General features: G+C 36.1%; 1 protein-coding gene across 8 annotated transcripts in view; it reads right to left on the bottom strand.

Annotated features, from left to right (window-relative positions):
• WRN (WRN RecQ like helicase) overlaps positions 1-21128 on the bottom strand; it is a 129899-nt gene that overhangs the window by 53555 nt on the left and 55216 nt on the right. For all 8 annotated transcript variants that reach the window (XM_036298494.1, XM_036298495.1, XM_036298493.1 and 5 more), the window contains 8 exons: positions 20890-20957; positions 19887-19995; positions 19240-19308; positions 17836-17918; positions 13100-13206; positions 7744-7931; positions 4480-4654; positions 3-184 (listed from right to left, as the gene is read on the bottom strand). In XM_036298494.1, the coding sequence (XP_036154387.1) occupies positions 3-184; positions 4480-4654; positions 7744-7931; positions 13100-13206; positions 17836-17918; positions 19240-19308; positions 19887-19995; positions 20890-20957 (981 nt within the window). The remainder of the gene's footprint in view (positions 1-2; positions 185-4479; positions 4655-7743; positions 7932-13099; positions 13207-17835; positions 17919-19239; positions 19309-19886; positions 19996-20889; positions 20958-21128) is intronic.

The raw sequence follows: 21128 nt of genomic DNA, 5'->3' as shown, positions 1-21128 counted from the left end.
ACCTATTTAAGCAAATGTCTGCTGGAGCCCAGAGTAGGTGACAAGAACTTTGAAGTCCATCCCGGCCAGCTCTACCTATCTCCTGGTAATAAGATTCCATTTCCTTAGGCGCACCATAATGGATGACTTTGCGAACGTCCGCTTTATTAATGCCCATTCCAAAAGCTATGGTAGCTACAACACACTGAGAATAAATAACAACATAGTTTGACAAACATTTAGCAGAACTAAAATCTTACATTTTTACCTTTTAATAAGAATAATTAGTTCATTAGCTAAAGTCCTTGGCATAAAACTGAACTTAATATGATTTTAACCAATCACTTATAGATTAAACGATTACCCACCCAATTTACAGATTAAGGATCAGTGATCATAAATTAGAACTTATTTCCTCTCTATAAAAATTAAAAGTGGTTTTTCTCTTTAGCGATAAGTACAAGTCACAAAAGAGGATCTTAAAATAATTATTATATTAAATGAGACTTTTGTGTTATGAAGTTTCAAAAGTCCTTACCTGATTGCATAGTATTGTAATATTTTCTAACACTGTTCTAAGATGAAAGGAAGTGACTCATTAAAAATGGTAAAATAAAACATGAATTTATCTCTGCATCTTTAAAAGGATAAAACTGGTAGAACAGCTAATATACTGTAGTATGAAGATTTACATAATTTGAGAAATTTAAGGGAAGAATTAATGACAAGAACACAAAAAACTAAATAAAGATTTTAAAAAGTATTAATAACAATACATGAAATTGCGCAAGAAAAGTAACTATAATGTACTGCATGGCTTAGCAATAAAAACCATTTACAGATAAATAATTATGTATACATATTTGAATATATATTGGCTAATCAAAATTTTTATGCTAATATTGATAGGAAATGAGGTTAGATATAAATAGGAGGAATGAGGGGCTGATGCTTTTCATTGTAGATGTGTAGAGTTATTTAGTTCTTAATGTACATGCATAACTGATAAAAATTAAAATGCCTTCAAAAATGTGTTAATATTGACCAACATTAGCAAATAAAAAGAAAATGCTGTACAACAAAGGTGAGAGAAAAATAAATATAGGTATGGAAATATGTTAAGAAAAAGCTTTGAGTGATTAAGAGTAGGCAATTTTGCTGTATTTAAGAGTAAATAAGCAACATCATTCTAATTTTATTTTTTAAATGTTATGTCTTATTCAATTTTTCCAGCTTTATTGAGAGATAATTGACATATAACATTGTGTAAATTTAAGATATATAATGTGATGGTTTGATATACATACCTATTGTTAAATGATTATAATAAGATTACTTAACACATTCATCATCTCATATACTTCATTTGTGTGCGTGTGTGTGTGTGTGTGTGTGTGTGTGTAGAGAACTTTTAAGATTTAATTTTCATCATATGATACTAATCTTAGATGAGACCAACCTATTCTCTCAGGTGTAAATACAAGATATTTTACCAAATAATTAATTCAGCCCTAACCGGTTTGGCTCAGTGGATAGAGCGTCGGCCTGGTTACTGAAGGGTCCCAGATTCAATTCTGGTCAAGGACATGTACCTTGGTTGCAGGCACATCCCCAGTAGGGGGCATGCAGGAGGCAGCTGATAGAGGTTTCTCTCTTATCGATGTTTCTAACTCTCTATCCCTCTCCCTTCCTCTCAGTAAAAAATCAATAAAACATATTCAAATAATTAATTCACAACCTCATTTCAGAAAGATAAGAAATTCAAGCCATCTTGAAAGCTCAAATAAAATACAAAAGAACATAAAACTAAAAGTTAGGATTAAAAGTAAAAATGAATGATCATAGACTAAAAATGCAAATCTACACCCAAAGGTGGTTAGATTTGGTTATGAATAATCAGAAAGAAAAAAAGTTTTCTACAATTATAAAATAGAAAATACTAAGATTCTAAGGATCACCCAGTCCAAGACATTAAGAGCTAGGGAAGTGAGCCGGGAAGATGAGCTCTACTTTTATGCTCATACTAAAGTATAAATCAACTATAAAAAGACCGGAGTGTGAATATTGAGAATTCTGTATATGTATGCATTCAATAGGCACTCAATAAATACTCAATGGCAAGTAGTCAATACCAAAAGCACCAAACTATTTTATATAGATGAGGAAATGTATGTTCATCTCTTTAGAAGGTGTGTGAGAACTCTCACTTCGTATGTGCAACTTTAGAATTCTTTATAATGGCAAAGAAGGAGTACAATGCCCAGTTGTCAGACACAAGAGAAACCCTAATGTCAGCCTAGGGCAGTGGTCAGCAAACTGCGGCTTGCGAGCCACATGCGTCTCTTTGGCCCCTTGAGTGTGGCCACGAAGTTTCAATCGCACTGTACGTGCGTGCCCGCACGTGGTATTTTGTGGAAGAGCCACACTCAAGGGGCCGCAGTTTGCTGACCACTGGCCTAGGGTGACACAATCAACATTAATGTATTAATTTTCATAATGTGGATAAAAACTTGTGACATCCTGCCATAAAAAGGGAAAATATAATAGCACATACATGCATATACCCTTCCGGTATTAGGTTTGATGGGTGATTGCTGTGAGGCTTTAAAGCCATATTAAGAGCAATGTTTCAATGAAGCTGCATCTTGGCAGGAAGCCCAGAAGCATCCAACAAGTCTCCCAACACAACAAATTATATGTAGATAAAGTTTGTCCTCTCTCGTGTCTCTTAGGAGATGTTTTTACCTAAATGAACAATGAGCAATATACCATAATAGATGAAATCATGGTCAGTTCATGGCTCAAACACCGATTGTAAAGATTCAGTAAGCAGCAGCTAATATATTTTTAAAATATATTTTTACTTATTTCAGTGAGGAAGAGAGAGGGAGAGAGAGAGAGAGAGAGAGAGAGAGAGAGAGAGAGAGAGAGAGAGAGAGAGAAACACCAACGATAAGAGAGAATCACTGATCGGCTGCCTCCTGCACAGCCCCCCACTGGGGACTGAGCCTGCAATCAGGGCATGTACCTTTGACCAGAATCAAACCCAGGACACTTCAGTACACAAGCCGATGCTCTACTCACTTAGCCAAACCAGCCAGGGCCAGTTAATACATTTTATCTGACAATTTTCAAGCTCCTGAGATAATAAAATAAAAGTATAAGCATTTAAGAATATGGATAAAATCTCTATTCCAGGCAGCTGTGATAGCTGTTCATATCTCTAAAAAGAAGAGGAAGAAAGAGAATAGATACTTTCAGGCAGATGTGCACTACAACAAGACAATTCATAGAGAATTTTATAGGGAGAGCACACACACCAGACATGAGGTAAGTTGTTTGAACAGTATTGCTTTGGGGTGGTTAAGAACCACCCCAAAGCAATACTGAGGGGGACTGGCCCACAGGCTTACAGTGATTGGATATGATGTTGACGGGATGAAGTTGTTGACTTAAAACCTACTAACGTGGCTTGAATTTAAATCTTTTCAAATATTCTGTATGGCACCCAGGGAACCAGGATTCCAATCACTACAGTTTGAAATTATGACATAACTTCAACCACTGTAACTCTTCACAGTAACTTCATGGATACCCTTCCTCTCTTCAGTTTTTCTCCTTCAAATCAAACCTACTTAGTGTTACCAGTCTCATGTTTCTATAATATATATTATCTTGCCCAGAAACACAGAATAGACGGTTCTCAAACTTCATTCTGCGGAGCTCTGGGGATTATAAGATGCCCACAAGGACTGTCTTAAAGATAAGGAGACTCTTGTACCCCTTTCTCTCTCACATCAACTTTAATAAGAATTATTCTACTTTAACCTGCCTTACCTATTATATAAAATTTCATTTAAGTAAAAAATTACAAGGCTAAAGTAGTCTGGACAATGGAGAGGCACTTCACACCAATCCCAGCCTGCCTCTTTGTAAGTTTTAAGGCCCTGGCCAACCAACCCACTCAACTTTCCTCAGTCTTTAACAGCTCTGGGTCTCTAACAGTTCCTCCTTCCTTTGTACCTTTACTCTAAGTCATTCCTACTCCACACTCTCTTTCTCTCCAAGCATTCTGGACTATATACAATTTCCTGCACCCTCATTTCACAGGGCTTTGCACATGCTAGTCCTCCTTCCTGGAATTCTATAAACAATTTTCCTTTTCCTTCTTCACTTACTGGCCTTGCACACTTGACAAACTTCTATTCATTTGTTCAGACTCTACTCAAATTGCTTTTTCCTGGGTGGACCATCCCCATTACTTAACCCACATAAACAGATAGCGTTCCCACCTCTGTGCGCCTAGGCACTATATACAGGCTGCTAGCCATACTAGTCTGTAACAGTTTGTTCACATAGCTACTTCCCACATTAAACTCTGATTCCCTTTATTAGAGCTGTTTTATGCTCAATGTAAAGAAGGCATTCAATAAAGATTTGGTAAATAGAGGAATATGTTACCACTATGGAGGATAGAGAGTAATGATGATCAATCTTCACCTGAATTTCATCTCTCATGAACTTATGATGAACCTCTTTCCTTGAACTATTATTCATGCCTGCATGGTATGTTCCACAGGCTAAGTTCAATTTCCCAAGTTCAACTGTAACTTGTTCTGTCATTTTCCTGGAAGGACAATAGATGATAGTTGGACCTTCAAATTCCCAGGCAGAACTAAAGAAAAAGAATATAAGAACAAATATATATATATGATTCAGACCAGTTTAAATTATATCTATTTCATTTTTCCTTTTAAAATTTTTAATTTCATTTTTAATTAAATTTTAATTTAATTTTCCTTTTAGTAAAAGACTTAAAGAAGAAAGCATAAAGAAAACAATGATATATTTAACTACATAAAAATCTAAAACATTATGGTGGGTCAAATGTGAAAATGAATTATGTTAAACCCTAAACACCTTTGACTCAGTTTTTGTCCAAATTAAAACCAGAGACAAGTTTTATTTATTTAAGCAGAAGCCTTGATAAAAACTTAGAAACTATTGGAAATGCAATTTCCATACTTTTGGAAATACAAAGCTCTAGTTTAACAATTAGTCTTCATTTACATAAGGTAAGTAAATATTTACATAGGAGAGCAAATAAAATTTATAATACATTATTCTTATTCTCTCTTATGATCATAAAATTGAGTTTCTATGTTTACAGAAAAAGCAAAAGCTTTCTTGTAATATTAAAAGATCATTTATAGTTCAAAGAAGTATTTACTAGTAATCTTGAGACTATGACTGTCATAGACAACATTTATTAGAAAGTCTGTTTTAAAAACCTGTGCTTATTTACTAAAAGTGTAAATGATGATTTCCATAGACCTTATTTAATTCCTTAATATATTCATTTCCATAAATACATTCACTTCCATAAATACATTCATTTATGATGACTTAATGAATATAAAAAGAATGTTCTATTTTAGATTAAGGAAAGGTTATTTAACTTCTAATACATATATCCTTTGACACAATTTCAATTTTAGTAATTTATTTTACAAATTTACTTACACCTTGGCTAAAAGACACATATACACAAATATTCATAGCAAAAGTATAATAGTGAAAAATAATCTAAATGTTCATTATTATATACATTCAACTATAAAATACTAAGCAAACATTAAAAAATAAATGTAGCCCAGCCAGTGTGCCTCGGTGGTTGAGCATCAACCTATGAACCAGGAGGTCATGGTCAGGTCACATGCCCGGGTTGCACGCTCAATCCCCAGTAGGGGGCATGCAGGAGGCAGCCTGTCAATGGTTCTCTCTCATCATTGATGTTTCTATCTCTCTCTCCCTCTCCCTCTCCCTTCCCCAAATCAATAAAATATTTTTAAAACATTTAAATGCACATAAAACCTTCAAGAAGGACTATGGCAAAATAATTAAAAACATAAATAGAGGGGGGGAAATTAGTGAGTAATTACAGAGTATTACTGAATAATCTACTCAAATTTTTAATAGTGACCAAATGGGGCTTCCATATCAAAAACTCATAATACATAACTTCATGGAGTGAGATAAAATACAAATTATTACTTCTAGAAATTATTTTTTAATGTGCAAAAATCTCACTTAAGCATTTTTAAGAAAAAAAAAAAGTTAACCAAAATGTGGATACTGTAATATCCTATACATTAAGACCCTAATTTAAGAAAACACGACTTGTTATGAAAAGATAGCAAAGATACTTAAAGGAAAAAAAAAAACAGTAAAAAATGGATCTACTGTGAAACTACTTCTGCATAAATTTAATAATACTGAAAACTAGAAGTGCATATCTGCACAGTACAGACACAGAAAAGCTTATAAAGCTGAATGACAAAATATCAACGGTGATTACAACTGAGGGATGAGATTGGAAGACCAAAGTACTCTGAAATTTATATGTGTCTATATTGTTCAAATACTGTGTCACTTTTTAAATTTTTAATAAGGAGAATACATAATAATTTGAACTTATACAGCAGAAAAAACAAAAGAGTAAAAATGTCTAATACCAAAGGATTCATTACTTTGCCAAGTCGTTTACTTTTTAAAAAGACTGTTATTCCCTCACAATTTCCTAAGGGGGAAAATCTATCTTCCATTAGATTAGGGAGGTGAGAGAGGCTTAGCTATCAAATTTAAATGTATCATGAATACAGAAAACAAGGTCAGAATTTAAGAAACATGCTAGCTCAATGAATAGAAAAAATGAGAATACTGATTTTTTAAAATGGCAGAATTAAACGAAGGAAAGAAAATGGAAATAAAAAGCAATACTTTGAAGTTTTAATACCCTCCATCTCACTGCTCCTTAAGAGGAAAACTTCTACTTGCCTAAGATCTGTAGAAAGCATCCTGACTCCCAATGATTCCCTACTACAATTACCCTTCTTGGAGGACTGAAAAGGAAGTACAAAATCCTCCTTGACTTGCTTTCAGAAAACCCACTGTCACATTAAATAACAAAATCTTGGATGGGCTTGAATGTTAGGCTAAGGAGTCTGGACTTTAGTCCACAGGCAAGAGGAAGCCACCAGAAAAGAACACCAAGATTTGGGGATATGCTTTCAAATGACAAATCTGAAAATTATGTAGAGAATGCAACAAGGAACACTGAGGAGGAGGAAGGTCACTCACATAAAGTGCCTAGGATAGTACTTGGCACATAATATAGTCTCAAAAGTGTTTATTAGAAGATGACTTTAAAAAATTCCCTAAAACTCAAGTTTGTCATATAATTAGTGAAATCGATAAAATTCAGATATGAGACTCATTTGTTTATGTGTTTACTTGTCAATTATTAAGAGTGTATGTCCTACTGGGCTGGTGTGGTTCCGTTGGTTGAGCATGGTCCCATGCACCAGGAGGTCGAGGGTTCAATTCCTGGTCAGGGCACATGCCTGGGTAGCAGGCTCAATCCCCAATAGGGGGTGTGCAGGAGGCAGCCAATCGATGTTTCTCTCTCTCTTCCCCCCTCCTTCCTTTCTCTCTCTCTCTAAAATCAATAAAAACATATAAAAAAATCTTTAAAAAAAAGAGTGTATGTCCTATTCAAGCAACAGCCTGAAGTATAAAAATATTAGAACTCATTTCTTATTTCAAAAATTATCGCAGTCACTATTTTGATCATATAATGCCACGCTTGACTTGAACCAAAGCTAAGTAGAATTTGAAGTATGTTAAGAACACATTAGAAAGAAATAGAAAAATAAAATAATTTTTTTAAAAGTTACCAAAATTTATCAACCATGAAATCCTCACCTTGTTTTTTGGACAAGAAATTGCTTCAGATCCTGAAGGATGTTTCCAGTTTTTTGTCCAACTTCTAAATACAAGTTTGGTCTATCAAAACCAGTACAGGTAATCTGAGGATTCTTCAGGTTTAAGCAACGGACAATATCTTCCCGGATGGAGGAACTTGCAGTAGCAGTGAGAGCAACTATTGGAACCTGAATGAAGTTCATCAATTTTTCAAAAAGGAGAGAGCTAATTAATTCCTAAAAATTCTACTGCCTTTTACAAAGACACTGTGAAACAATGACAGAAGAAATAGTGTTTAAAATGCAACTTTCAAATTAACTTTTTTTGAGAAGAAAAGAAACTTCCTACTTATGTGTTTCTCAGCCTCTAAAATACATTTACGCCCTCCACCTTGCCCCAGGGTAAGGGCTATGCCCTTCATCTTAACTTGGCCATGTGCTCAGCAAGCTTCTTCCCGGAAGATAGTCAAGGGAAGTGCACGCCATCACTATGACCACATCCTGTGTACTCGCGCCTGGCCAATCAGCAGGGCCCACAGTCCTTTCTCCTCCCCTTACCCCAAACCCCTATAAAACCTCTCTCCACACAGAGTTCTCTCTCTCTCGGCCACTGGAGCTTACCATTGCATCGGTGAGTGTGGCAGGGGAGCCAAACCTAGGTTTGAAATGAATGACTCTTTGCTTTTGCATCGGACTCGCTGGCTCCCTGTGGGTTCTTGGGAATCATGAAATCTGGGCACAACAATTATCTCAGCAGGAACATGGCCCTGTTGAAACCTTGGTTTCAGGCTTCTAGCCTCCAGAACTGTGAGAGTAAATTTCTGTTTTCGTAAGGCTCCCAGTTTGTAGTACTTTGTAGCCCCAGGAAACTGATACATACCCATCAAATAGTCCTTTAATAAAATATAGGATAAATTATGTGTTCATGTTAAGGCCCCTATTTTAAAATGTATTAGAATATTATTATCAACAAATATAGGATAAATTTACTTTGGGAAAATAATAGTATCTAAGTAAAACATTCTGTCCCATTTTTATTTGGGAAATTTTTATATACTGTTATGCTTATATAACTAATCTCAAATTATTTGTATACAGCTTCATAGATAATTAGCTTTATGAATATCATTTTGTGGGAGAGACCTATAGGTCTCTTTATAAAGTTGAAAAAACACAATAAAATGATTCTGAGATAGAAAAAAAAAAAAAAAAAAGCACTTATAGAATTTGAAAAATAATTTATTAAAAACTAAAAACTACTTTTACAATCAATATAGCTCTAATAAAAAATTATCTCAAAGTTCATGTAAAAAGTGTCAATTATGTTTGGGAGTCTTTTTTTTTTTCATGGAAAAAATGTAACAAAACCAATTTGACCAGGTGATTAGCATTTTTGCATCCCTATCCTTAAATTATTTAAAACAGTAACCCCCAAATTAACGTCATTAATTTCTGGTTTATAATCAGACACAGTTCTCTGAATTTAAAGAATACCTGCCTTACAGTTTAGAGATGAATAGGCCAATTTATAAAGAAGTTAGATTCTCTAATCAAACATATAAAATAAAAATATTGATATCAAATATAAAACTAAGAACAAGGGAAGTTTAAATATTAGGCATTCTTGGGACATGCACATTCTCACCCACACAGCAACAAAGCATTTTCATCAATTTAAGTGCTTTACTGAAACAATTTATAAATGCACTAATAAAATACCTGCTGTTTAACTGCATACACAGATAAAGAAAGAAGTTTCCAGGATAAAAACTATAGGAAAAGAGGGTTTAGTTTGGTTCTAAGTACCATATGAGTGGATGGGCAATGCATGTCTGAAAATAAGGAAAGAAGCAAGAAACATGACACCTCTTGAAGAAGTTAACAGAAAAATCAGGCAAAATAGCAGCACATTAGTGAAAACCTCTGGCTTAGACTCAGTTGCCTGAGTTCAGATCCTGCCTTTGCCACTAACTAGATGTGAGATTTTGAGCTGTTTGTTTCACTCTCTAAACTTTGGTTTCCTCATCTATAAAATGGCTACAAATAATAGCAACAATCTCATGAAGTTATTATGAAGCCCAAATAAAATAAAACATATTGTGTACTGAACATAATGCATAGTACACATTAAGCACTCAAAAAGTTTCAGCTATTACTGTTATTGCAACAAGTAAAAAGAATTCTATACCAGAACTCCAGAGCCCTGGGCACTGCTCCCAGATTTGCCACTGACTTTGGCAAGGGCTAACTTCTCCTGGCCTCAATTTTTTCATCAAAATAGAGAGAACGCTACAAGATGTTAGGCTCTCTTCTAACAAAAATTCCCATTCTCAAGTGACCTGCTAACAGTGGGGGAAAAAAATCACAATAAATTCAGTCTTTTGTCTCTAAGATTCTAAAAGGTTACAATTAAGAATGTTGCTTCCATAAACAGAAAATAGAATAAAGTAATGGAATATATTAAACTTAAAGAAACAACAATTATTTACTTTCACTTCAGAAATGAATAGAATCTTTTCTCTTAGAAGCTTGTGCTTTATGACATTTAAAATTTATAAATGAGGATAAAGCTTAAAAATAATATATAGGTTGGTTATGAGAAAGGTGACCATACATCCTGGTTTGCTGGGACACTCCCAGTTTTTGCTGTCATCACGACATAATTATTAATAGTTTGCACCCTTTAATTGTCAAAAGCAAACTGGGTTGGATGATAATTATACTGTCACCTATATAAAGTTCTTAACTCATAAAACTCTTATTCTTTAAGCTGGCAAAAATGTTTCCTTGGTAATAAGTATCAAGTTTTGTTAAAACAAACAATAAAATAGAAATTAATCTTGTGACTATAAATTTAGGGATGACTTAGTCATATATATACTTCAATGGTAAATAACTACAGACTCAGAGAATATAACTATTCCATCTGCTTCTAAATTTGGGTCATGTTGCTAATCCTAACTCTATACTCCATAATACTAAGGTAGGACAGTAAGAAGCTAGGAAAATTCCTAGGCAAGAGGAATGGGGAAACTGAGACAAAATAATTTAACAAAACCAAACAATTTGAACAACTTACAGACAGCAAAACCTTATCTTCCTTGACCAAGGACACACGAGAACAAATGGATTCTACCTCTCCTCCCTAACCAGAGAATAAGTATCTTAAATTACTCTGGTTAGAGAGATAGGCAACAGAGACCCAATTAATGCCAGTTGTACCAGCCAAGCCCAAGGACAGATGAAGTCTGGGGAACAAATAACAAAAGTCTGATTCAATCCAGACAGACCCAAGATAAAACTAACACAGTAAAGCCAACCAAAGAATAATCTAAAACTCCCCTATATGCTCATTCAGATGAATCAGCATATTATAAGCGCACCTGAAAAGCTGATGGATATTCTTCTGAAACTCTCCCTCCCTAAATTTTGCACCCACAGAAGAGAGATAAAAACCCTCAAGACTAAGGATGCCAGTGTGGATTCTCTCTGGAGTACACACAGGACCTTTCTAGGACATGAACTTTTTATTTTCTTTCTCTTAAAATCTAAGGGCGCCCACAAGACTTACAATCAGGGGAGCAGCGGAGCTCCTGGGCTTCCCCCTGAACCTGTCTCCAAGTCCCTCTCTTCCCTGATTTGCCAGGGAGCTAAAAGTGGTTCCCAGTGGCTCACTTCTTCCACTATGACCTTCCCACTGAGCAAACAGCAGTCTTCCCTTGGCTCACTTCTTTCATATAACGTGTCTAAGAAGCCAAAGCAAAGCACTACTCTCTCCTGTTATTTCTTCTTCCTCAAGCTCTTCCTTAGTTTCACTGATCCCAGCTTTAATAAATGTACTCTCAAAATCACCCGGACTCATGTTGTGAAATCTTTCCTGCACACACTTGGGCTGGTCTGAGGCAGACACGCTGTCGGCGGTCCTTGTCTGTTAACATTCTCCTGCTTCATTCATTCATTCCAATTAGTTACTGAGTGTGTACTATACACTGATCTTTGTGAAAGGACTGGGGAGAAAGTAATGGAAAGAAGCACCATGTCTGCTAGATCTCACAAGTTCTCTTATTTGGACTTGATGGGAGTTTAAGACTGATGTAGAGCTTTCTGCCTGGGTGCTCTTTCTTCTGACTCTCTCCAAATTGGAATCTGTATACCAAACAGTTTAGTGATTTCTTTGCTATTTTTTAATTTATTGAAGTAATGTGGTGTGAAGCACTGCAGGTTAACACCAATTGTCCCAGTGTAATTGCAGTGGGAAAGAGAAAAAAAGACACTGAGAACAGTGTGGGAGTCCCACAACCACCAGGTGGCATTTCTCACCACTCAGCTAATAAAAAGGATTCAGGAAAACACTAGGGGAAAAAGATTTCGGAACCATTGCTTGACAAACACTCTGCGCTATACTGAATCATCCTAAGAAACGAAAATTTTCCAATGGAGTCCAAAGTCAGACATAATAAAAGACTTAAATTCAGCACTAAAATGTGTTTAAGAGCTGCATAGAATATTTAAAAATTCCTCTAACACAATCCTTCTAGATTCAAAGGCCTAGGAAAGGACTACAGAAAGCAATCTTCTTAGTATCCAAAAGCTTATTTTTTTAAAACCATTCTAAATTACTGGAAAGCAGTCCTAAGGTACACTGGCTTACTGACTTTCACCATACAAATATCTTCTTTTTCTATACATGTACCATTAACATTACTGATCTTTCTATAACATTCATACTGTTCCACGTAACACTGATTGCTTGGTGTTATTGCTCCTATTTTTATAGGTATAAATCTAATCTCCTTTACTGGAGTATAAGCTATTTTAGGGCAGAAACTAAGTTTTATATTTATTTCAAATTGTTTGCTTTAGAAACCAGCAGTTTCCCACTGTGTAGCTATTGGCCAACTCTTCTACTCACTACCTGTGGGAGAAAGTTACTTATCTGATTATCAGCTTCCATATCAGATTCATTTATTCATTTACCCAATTATTTATGGAACACCCACAATATGCCATATACTGTTCTAGATTTCATAAACCAATCCATCAAAAACTCCTCCCTAATAGGAATATGAGAAATATTGAATGTTGGAGGAGGGGTTAATTTGAAATTTTCCTATGGTGGCCTACGAGGCCTAAATAAGTAATATTTCAGCAAAGACCTGAGAGAAGTTAAGGGATCACACCATGTGAATTACCTGGGTGAAAATATTCAGGGACAGGGAAGAGCAGGAACAAAGCCCTAACATAGGAGCATGCTTGGCATGATTGCAGAAAATCAAGAAGAGGGTAGCTAGAACCTAGCAAATGAGGAGACAAATACTAGAGGATGATGTAAAAGACATTGTACTTAGCAAGCTTACCAACGGGAATGCTGCCTTTAGAGAGCCCAACTCCCTGAATGAATTTCTGAAGTCATGACCCCACTCAGAAATACAGTGAGCCTCATCCACAGCAATCAGAGTAATACCTAGTAAAAGAAGAAAAAGAAGTAAGTGGGGGAAATAAACTTCAAAAAGGAATAACTTCATCTAAGTCAATATTACCTTCTTCACTCAGAATATATATTACAGAAAGAATAAGTAATCAAATCAAACTATTTGGTTCATACAAAAACATAAGCATAAATTGCATCAGCTAACACCAAAAATCATTACTGAGAAGAGCGGGGATACATAGATTAAAAGTGTATGGAGGAAACATTTACATATCATTATTCCTCAGAAAAATGAAATACTATTACCTGTCCTCAAGACTATCACCCATGAACCATCTGTAATGGTAACGCCCCAAGAAAAGAGCTGTTTCATTTTTCTTTGATAATACTTTTAACTTTATCTCTTCGATTAGCCATCAGGAGATAAATCAACACATTTCTAGTGAGATTAGGTGTATGACTACCCATAAATGGTCACATTTCATACCAGAGAGTTCCTCTAAAATGCCAGTATTAAAACACAGTAGATAACAGTACCTAACATTTATTAGTTACTCTAAAGATTAAATTAGATCACTCACATAAAATGCTAAGACAGGGCCTGACATAAAAGAGATCTCAATTTAAAAAAATCATCACTACTATTATATGGTTATTAAATGTTCACTATGATCCAAACACTTTTCTAGGAACACAAAGATTAATAAAATGCAATCCATGATCTTGGGGAGCTCATCATTCTAAAAGAAGAGGGAGAGATTCAAATAAATAATTTAATTTGTTGAGATTACCAACTATGAAAGAGTTGGAGGAGAAAGAAGGCAAAAAAGAAACCTACTAAATATGAGTAAGGTAGGCTGATTAGCATCAAAATTCTCTGATTACTACTGAGTGCCTAAGGAAAATTCAATGTTACCACTATAGTTATTTTGGCTTTAGAAACTAAATAAGCCAGATTTAGGTTAAAACAAAGATGGTGGCTCCTCCTTTATTTTAAAACCTTCCTTAAAATTACAGGTTTGACCCTGGGCCTGTGTGGCTCAGTTGGTTGGAGGATCGTTCTGTACACCAAAAGGTGGCAGGATGGATTCCCAGTCAGGGCACAAACCTGGGTTACAGGTTCAATCCAGGGTCAGGGTACGTGCGAGGGGCAACAGATTGATGTTTGTCTCTCACACTGATTTCTCTCTCTCTCCCTTTCTCTCTCTCTCACTCTCTCCTCTCTCTAAAATCAATTTTTAAAAAAGTTACAGGTTTGGCCGAAACCGGTTTGGCTCAGTGGGTGGAGCGTCGGCCTGCGGACTGAAGGGTCCCAGGTTCGATTCCGGTCAAGGGCATGTACCTGGGTTGCTCACATCCCCAGTGGGGGGTGTGCAGGAGGCAGCTGATCGATGTTTCTCTCTCATCGATGTTTCTAGCTCTCTCTCTCTCTTTCCCTTTCTCTCTGTAAGAAATCAATAAAGCATATTTAAAAAAAAAAAAAAGTTACAGGTTTGACTAACTACCTTTTAATGAAGCTGAACTTTGTCCCTCACAATGAGTTTAGGCAAGCTTTTGCCAACCTTCACTTTTAATGTGCAAGTCCAAGAGTCTGACCAAGTCCTGTACATATTTATTTCATTTTGGCATTCCTGTCACTCAAGCCTTATTTCCAAAGTTAAAAGACAATTACAAATGTGTTTGATTTTAAGAAGTCTCCTACAAATTATGTTTGCTGCTTCTGTTATAAATCCATACTACTTAAATAATGTAACATATATCATAAAAAATTTGATTAACTAAATGTCAGACCACTGTACAAATAAAATTCTGAATATATTCACTTTTGTGAGCATTTTACAATTTCCTGCAAACAGAAGCCAAATAAAAATATTTCCAAAAGAATGCTCAACCTTTTGTTCAACATTGAGAGGCAAACAAAAAGAGCATTTTCATCTATAATATGCAGAGAATTCTGCCACAATGCTTGCAGTGTTCATAATTTAATCCATTACAAATAATAAAAATAAAAAATTAGAACTACCTGTCAAAGGATCTAAGTACAGACATAAGCTAATTATTAACTCCATCAAAGAAAATGCTAAAACAGACAAAATACATCCAGACCACTATGGACATAGACCCTAACTTTTTACTATAAAACCAGGCAATTTGTGTCTCTAAGGTAGTTAGGCTTAATCTAAAGTAAAATATTCACAAGAACTTCATACAACCTAATAAAAGACACACCAAATTGCAATAAGGGAGTTTAACAGCTGATGGGTGTGTTTTTTGGCAATATATTTAATCTAATGTTATTTTCTGCCTTCATTTTTCTGTTGGTTTTAACACATACTAAAAAAACACAAATTTGTTTTCATTACACCATGAGAAAAATTGTTAACTGTTAATTACCTATAGAGTTATATGCAAATAACCATTAAATGAGATAGTGCAATGTTGAAAACTCTGCCTATGTGAAATGATTTTAATACATAATTATATAAAACTAGAGGCCAGGTGCACAAATTCGTGCACCAGCCGGGTCCCTCGGCCTGGCCTGCGGGATCAGGCAAAAATCGGCTCTCCGACATCCCACAAGGGGTCCTGGATTGTGAGAGGGTGCAGACCAGGCCGAGGGACCCCACCAGGGCATGATCGGGGCCGGGGAGGGTCATAGGAGATTGGCCAGCCAGGGAGGGACCATGGAAGGCTCCAGGGCATGTCCATCCCATCTCGCTCAGTCCCAATTGGTTGGAACCCAGCAGCAAGCTAACCTACCGGTTGGAGCGTCAGTGCACGTCATAGCGACTGGTCGACCCCCTGGTGGTCAGTGCACGTCATAGCGACTGGTCGCCCAGTTGACTGTCCCCTGGTGGTCAGTGCATGTCATAGCGAGCAGTTGAGCATCCTTAGCATATCATTAGCATACTAGAGGCCCAGTGCACGAAATTCATGCCCTCAGGGTTGGGGCAGGGGGGCGTCCCTCAGCTTGGCCTACGCTGTCTCGCAGTCCGGGAGTACTTGGGAGATATCAGTTGGACATCCTTAGCGCTGCCACAGAGATGGAAGAGGCTCCCGCCACTGTGGCTGCACTCATGAGCCGGGCTTCTGCCTGAGCAGCACTCCCCACTATGGGAGCGCACTGACCACCAGAGGCAGCAGCTGTGTTGAGCATCTCTTCCCTGGTGGTCAGTGCATGTCATAGCGAGCGGTTGAGTGGCCTTAGCATATCATTAGCATACTATGCTTTGATTGGTTGAACAGCCGACAGGACAACCAGACACTTAGCATATTAGGCTTTTATTATATAGGATTATGCTTTGATTGGACGAATGGATGATTGGATGACTGGGCACTTAGCATATTAGGACAACCAGACACTTAGCATATTAGGCTTTTATTATATAGGATTATATAATATTAGAAAACTAATATTGGCTGGTTCAACTGAATGTTTGAAATATGTGCATTTACAATAGAAGCCTTGATAGCAACTCTTGGATAGCTGAGCTTAACATCAAAAAAGAAATAACAGACAAAAAAATTTTTAAGTACAAAAAAATGGTGTCAGCTCTTGACTAATTCTATATTTAAATTTTCTAGGAAAAAAGCTCTACTTATTATCTAATTTTTTAAGTTAATTATACTCGCTGGAGGCAAATAATCAAAGGTACTATGGTTTCCAACTCTGACTACACATCAAAATCACCTGTGAAAACCTAAAAATGCCAGGGCCCAAGCCTAGGCATTTAATCAGAATTTTCACAATGGAGGGATCCTATATTTTTCAAAAGTCTGAAAGGTGATTCTCTTGAACAACAAGGGTAGAGAATCACTACACTGATTTTAGATTAAAAATATATTTTTAAAAAATTATAATAATTTCATAGAATCTAAGACTCAATACTCATTCAACAATACATGTAAATGCCTACTATGTGCCACATACTGCACCATGGAAATATAAATAAGAATGGGTTTTTTTCCTCAAAAAGTTTAGAGTGTAGCAGAAGATAACATACATAAACTGGTAATTATAATACAGGAGCCCACAGTACTTTCTATGGCAGAAGGAATTCCAGTCTTCTATGGGATAAGACAGTACAGACACCAAGTTGGAGAGTCAGATTTCCTGGAAGAGTTAATCCTATATAAAAGTGCAATATGCAAATCGACCAAACGGCAGAAGACTGGTCACTATGACGCGCATTGACCACCAGGGGGCAGACACTCAATGCAGGAGCTGCCCCCTGGTAGTTAGTGCGCTCCCACAGGGAGAGCGCCACTCAGCCAGAAGCTGGACTCACGGTTGGTGAGCACAGCAGCAGTGGCGGGAGCCTCTCCCGCCTCCACTGCAGACGATCAGTAAGGAGCAAGAGGTCCCAGACTACGAGACCCCTGGACTGCAAGAAGGATGTCTGACTGCTGACTTAGGCCCGATCCCCAGGTCAATTGGGTCTAAGCCAGCAGGCAGTCATCCCCCCAGGGGTCCTGGATGCAAGAGAGCGCAGGCCGAGCTATAGGACCCCATTACCCCCAGTGCACGAATCTCATGCACCGGGCCTCTAGTGTTTAAAATAGACTTTAAGAGAAGTGAAATCCAATATCCATCCATAAGTTTAACTTTAAAGGGTAACTCTATTTAATAAATACTTATAAGGATCCTATTGTATCACTTACCAATATTAGCCTGAAGTTGCTGAAGCAGGTACAAGTTACCTGAACAGAATTCTGGAGTTAAGTAAACAATTTGGTATTTGCCTCTATAAAAACAAAACAAACAACAAAAAATAGGACAAGAAATATTCTACAATAAAGAAAACAATAGCCTAATAGATTACAACTTAAAACCAAAATACCTGATAAATTTTTAAATAATACATTATGCTAATTACTAAAAACTAAATATTGTGTGTATGTGTGTATATATATATTGTTCTTTGATTTCACTTCAACTCATCACCAAAAAGCTGGCAATGCCTGTCAGGGAGTATTCAGTGTTAAGGTACTCTCTAAAATTAATAAACATGTCCTCGGATAAGGATTTTTCTTAAAAATTTTTAAATACCATTGGTATTAAAAATACTGCTGATACATACAACAACATGGAAGATTCCCAAGGCATTATGAAATTCCCAAGGATGAATGAAAGAAGTCTTACACAAGAGTTCATATTGTCTGACTCCATTTACATGAAGTTCTAGAACAAGCAAAACAAAAGTATGGGAGAAAAAAACTAGAACAGTGGTTTGGTTTAGGTCCACAGTGGTCAGCAAACTGTGGCTCAAGAGCCACATGCGGCTCTTTGGCCCCTTGAGTGTGGCTCTTTCACAAAATACCACGTGCAGGCAATTGAAACTTCACGGTCCACGCACAGAAGTCGGTATTTTGTGGAAGAGCCACACTCAAGGGGCCAAAGAGCCACATGTGGCTCGCGGGCCGCAGTTTGCTAAGCCACAGTTTGCCGACCACTGCTTTAGGATGAAGGGTAAAGGAGAAACTAGGAAAGAACATAAAGGAACATAAAAGACCATAAAGACAGTAATGCTATGTATCTTGTTAAGAGTTTGAGTTACATACTTATATGCATTTATTAATACTCGGTAAATACATGTTTATTGTTTGTATAATAATATACAAATATTTATATTAATATATCTACACTTATTTCTCTGTGTGTCTGACAATTTTATTCTAGTAAGGAATTATGTCATAATGAGATTAGTGGGGCAAGAGATCTAGAATCTAGTCCCTGCTCAGCCATTAATTCATTGAGTGAGTGATATGGGGCAAATTACTTTGAGCCTCAGTTTCCTCATCTGTAAAATGGAGCAAAACTAGATAACTCTCCAAAGTTCTCTTCCAAAATCAAAATTTTACAATCCCATGATTCAATGTTAACATTATAGTTAAGAACTAAAAATAGATTTCTTTCAGTTTGAAGGATTTTAAAATTAATAGTTCTGTAAATGCACTATAGAAAAGATAATACATTTTAAAATCATGGATATTTTGTTCATTTGTGCATACAAAATTTTCTCACATATCCTAGACACCTGATCAGAAATCATACAAATTACTCACAGTTTAACATCCTTTAGAACATTTTGTGATTGTGCTGATCCCAGAAAACAAGCTGAAATGTTGGACATTCTAGAAGGAAACACACACACATAATGAAGCCACGTACGTACACACTACAAATATCAACTTCATTCTTAAGTGAGAAGGAATAAAGAAATATTATTTAAAAAATACATTCCTCTTCTTTGCAATCCTCGCTCTTTTTGTAACTTACTAATTTGATAAACAAATTCCTTCCAGGGCCATATTAGAAGGCAGTTTGTTAAGGTGGTTTTTGGTTTTTGTTTGTCAAAAAGATTGCAAACTCGAATTAAAGATGTTTAAAATTTTTTCATAACTAAAATATAGGGTTCCATGTATACACTTCATACAGAGAGAAAGAGAACAGAATTGTGAGATATACAATTTAAACTGGCATAGAGTTTGGTTTTAAGAAACATTTATTGGGGCCACCTGGTAGCCTTGAATTACAGAGAACTTAAGAAGGTAAGTTCTTCCACTAACATGTCATTTATTACTTATAAAAATAAAGTAGCACTTATAGTAATGTGTTCCTGGGAACTTGATTTTAAAATACATGATAGATTAGAATTTTCCTTCACAGGAGAAGAAAATGGTGATAATGTGGCAATGAAAACATTACTTACCTAAGCTGGAGCACTTGGTCTTCCATCAAAGAAATAAGAGGAGAGATGACAAGGCCAATCCCGCCTACATAAACAGGTGGATACTGGAAGCACAGACTCTTTCCATAGCCTTGAAATAAAAATAATATGCTCACTGAAATAAAAATAAAGACTTGGTACTTTGATTTCTTCTTACAATGCACCTGAATGAGATAAAGGATCACTTACTAATATGGTATCTTCGTAAGAGCTAATTCATGCATAAATTTAAGCATCTACTCTCAGTTCACTCTCTTCTATATTTCACGCCACCTGTAGTTGTCCCCATTACCCATGAGGGATATGTTCCAAGACCTCCAGGGGATGCCTGAAACCATGAATAGCACTGAACCCAATACAATCTCTTTTCCTGTACATACACACCTACGATAAAGTTAAATTTATAAATCAGACACAGTAAGATTTTAACAATAACTAAGAATAAAGTACAACAGTTATAACAATCTCCTGTTATGTGAATGTAGTCTCTCTCTCAAAGTATCTTTATTGTGCTGTACTCACCTTTTCATTTAAAGGCAGCATTTTACAGCTTCTCTCTAGCATGTCCACATTACCAGCATCACTACTCTTATGCTTTGAGGCCATTATTAAGTAAAATAAAGATTACCGAGACACAAGTACTTCAATACTGTGGCAGCAGATCCAATTATAGAGATAGTTACTAAGTGACTAACGGGCAGGGGGAACAGCGTGGATACACTGGATAAAGGAACTGTGAGAGATTTCATCCCGCTAGTCAGGATGGTGAGCATTTTAATTATGAATTATTTATTTCTAGAATTTTCCATGTAATATTTTCAGACATTGGTTGACAGCAGGTAACTGAAACCAGAGAAAGTAAAACCATGGGTAAAGGGGGACTACTGTTATTTGCATTCTGAAAGTTTAATGAAAGAACAGGCATTTAAAAACCTTTACGTTTTATTTTTTTAAGTATTAGGTTATTTGCTCAAGCACAACTTACCAGTTGCCATGACAACAACATTATCTCTTCTTTCTTCCAGTACAGAATGAATCACTTTCCACTGAACCCTGGAGAGTGAAAACACAAAAGGCTGATTTGTTTTACTACCAAGAAACCCAAGAGACAAGTTCAAACCCATTTAATTTTTCCACTTCCTCTAATAGAATTTATTTTACATTTTGGGCTTCAATATAAAAATGTCTGAACCCTAGAACTTTAAATGTAAGTTACATGGATGC

Source organism: Myotis myotis, unplaced genomic scaffold, assembly GCF_014108235.1.
Source record: "Myotis myotis isolate mMyoMyo1 unplaced genomic scaffold, mMyoMyo1.p scaffold_m19_p_3, whole genome shotgun sequence".
Lineage (NCBI taxonomy): Eukaryota > Metazoa > Chordata > Mammalia > Chiroptera > Vespertilionidae > Myotis > Myotis myotis.
Note: the sequence above shows the minus strand (reverse complement) of the source record. Positions and strands in the feature narration are given on the sequence as shown.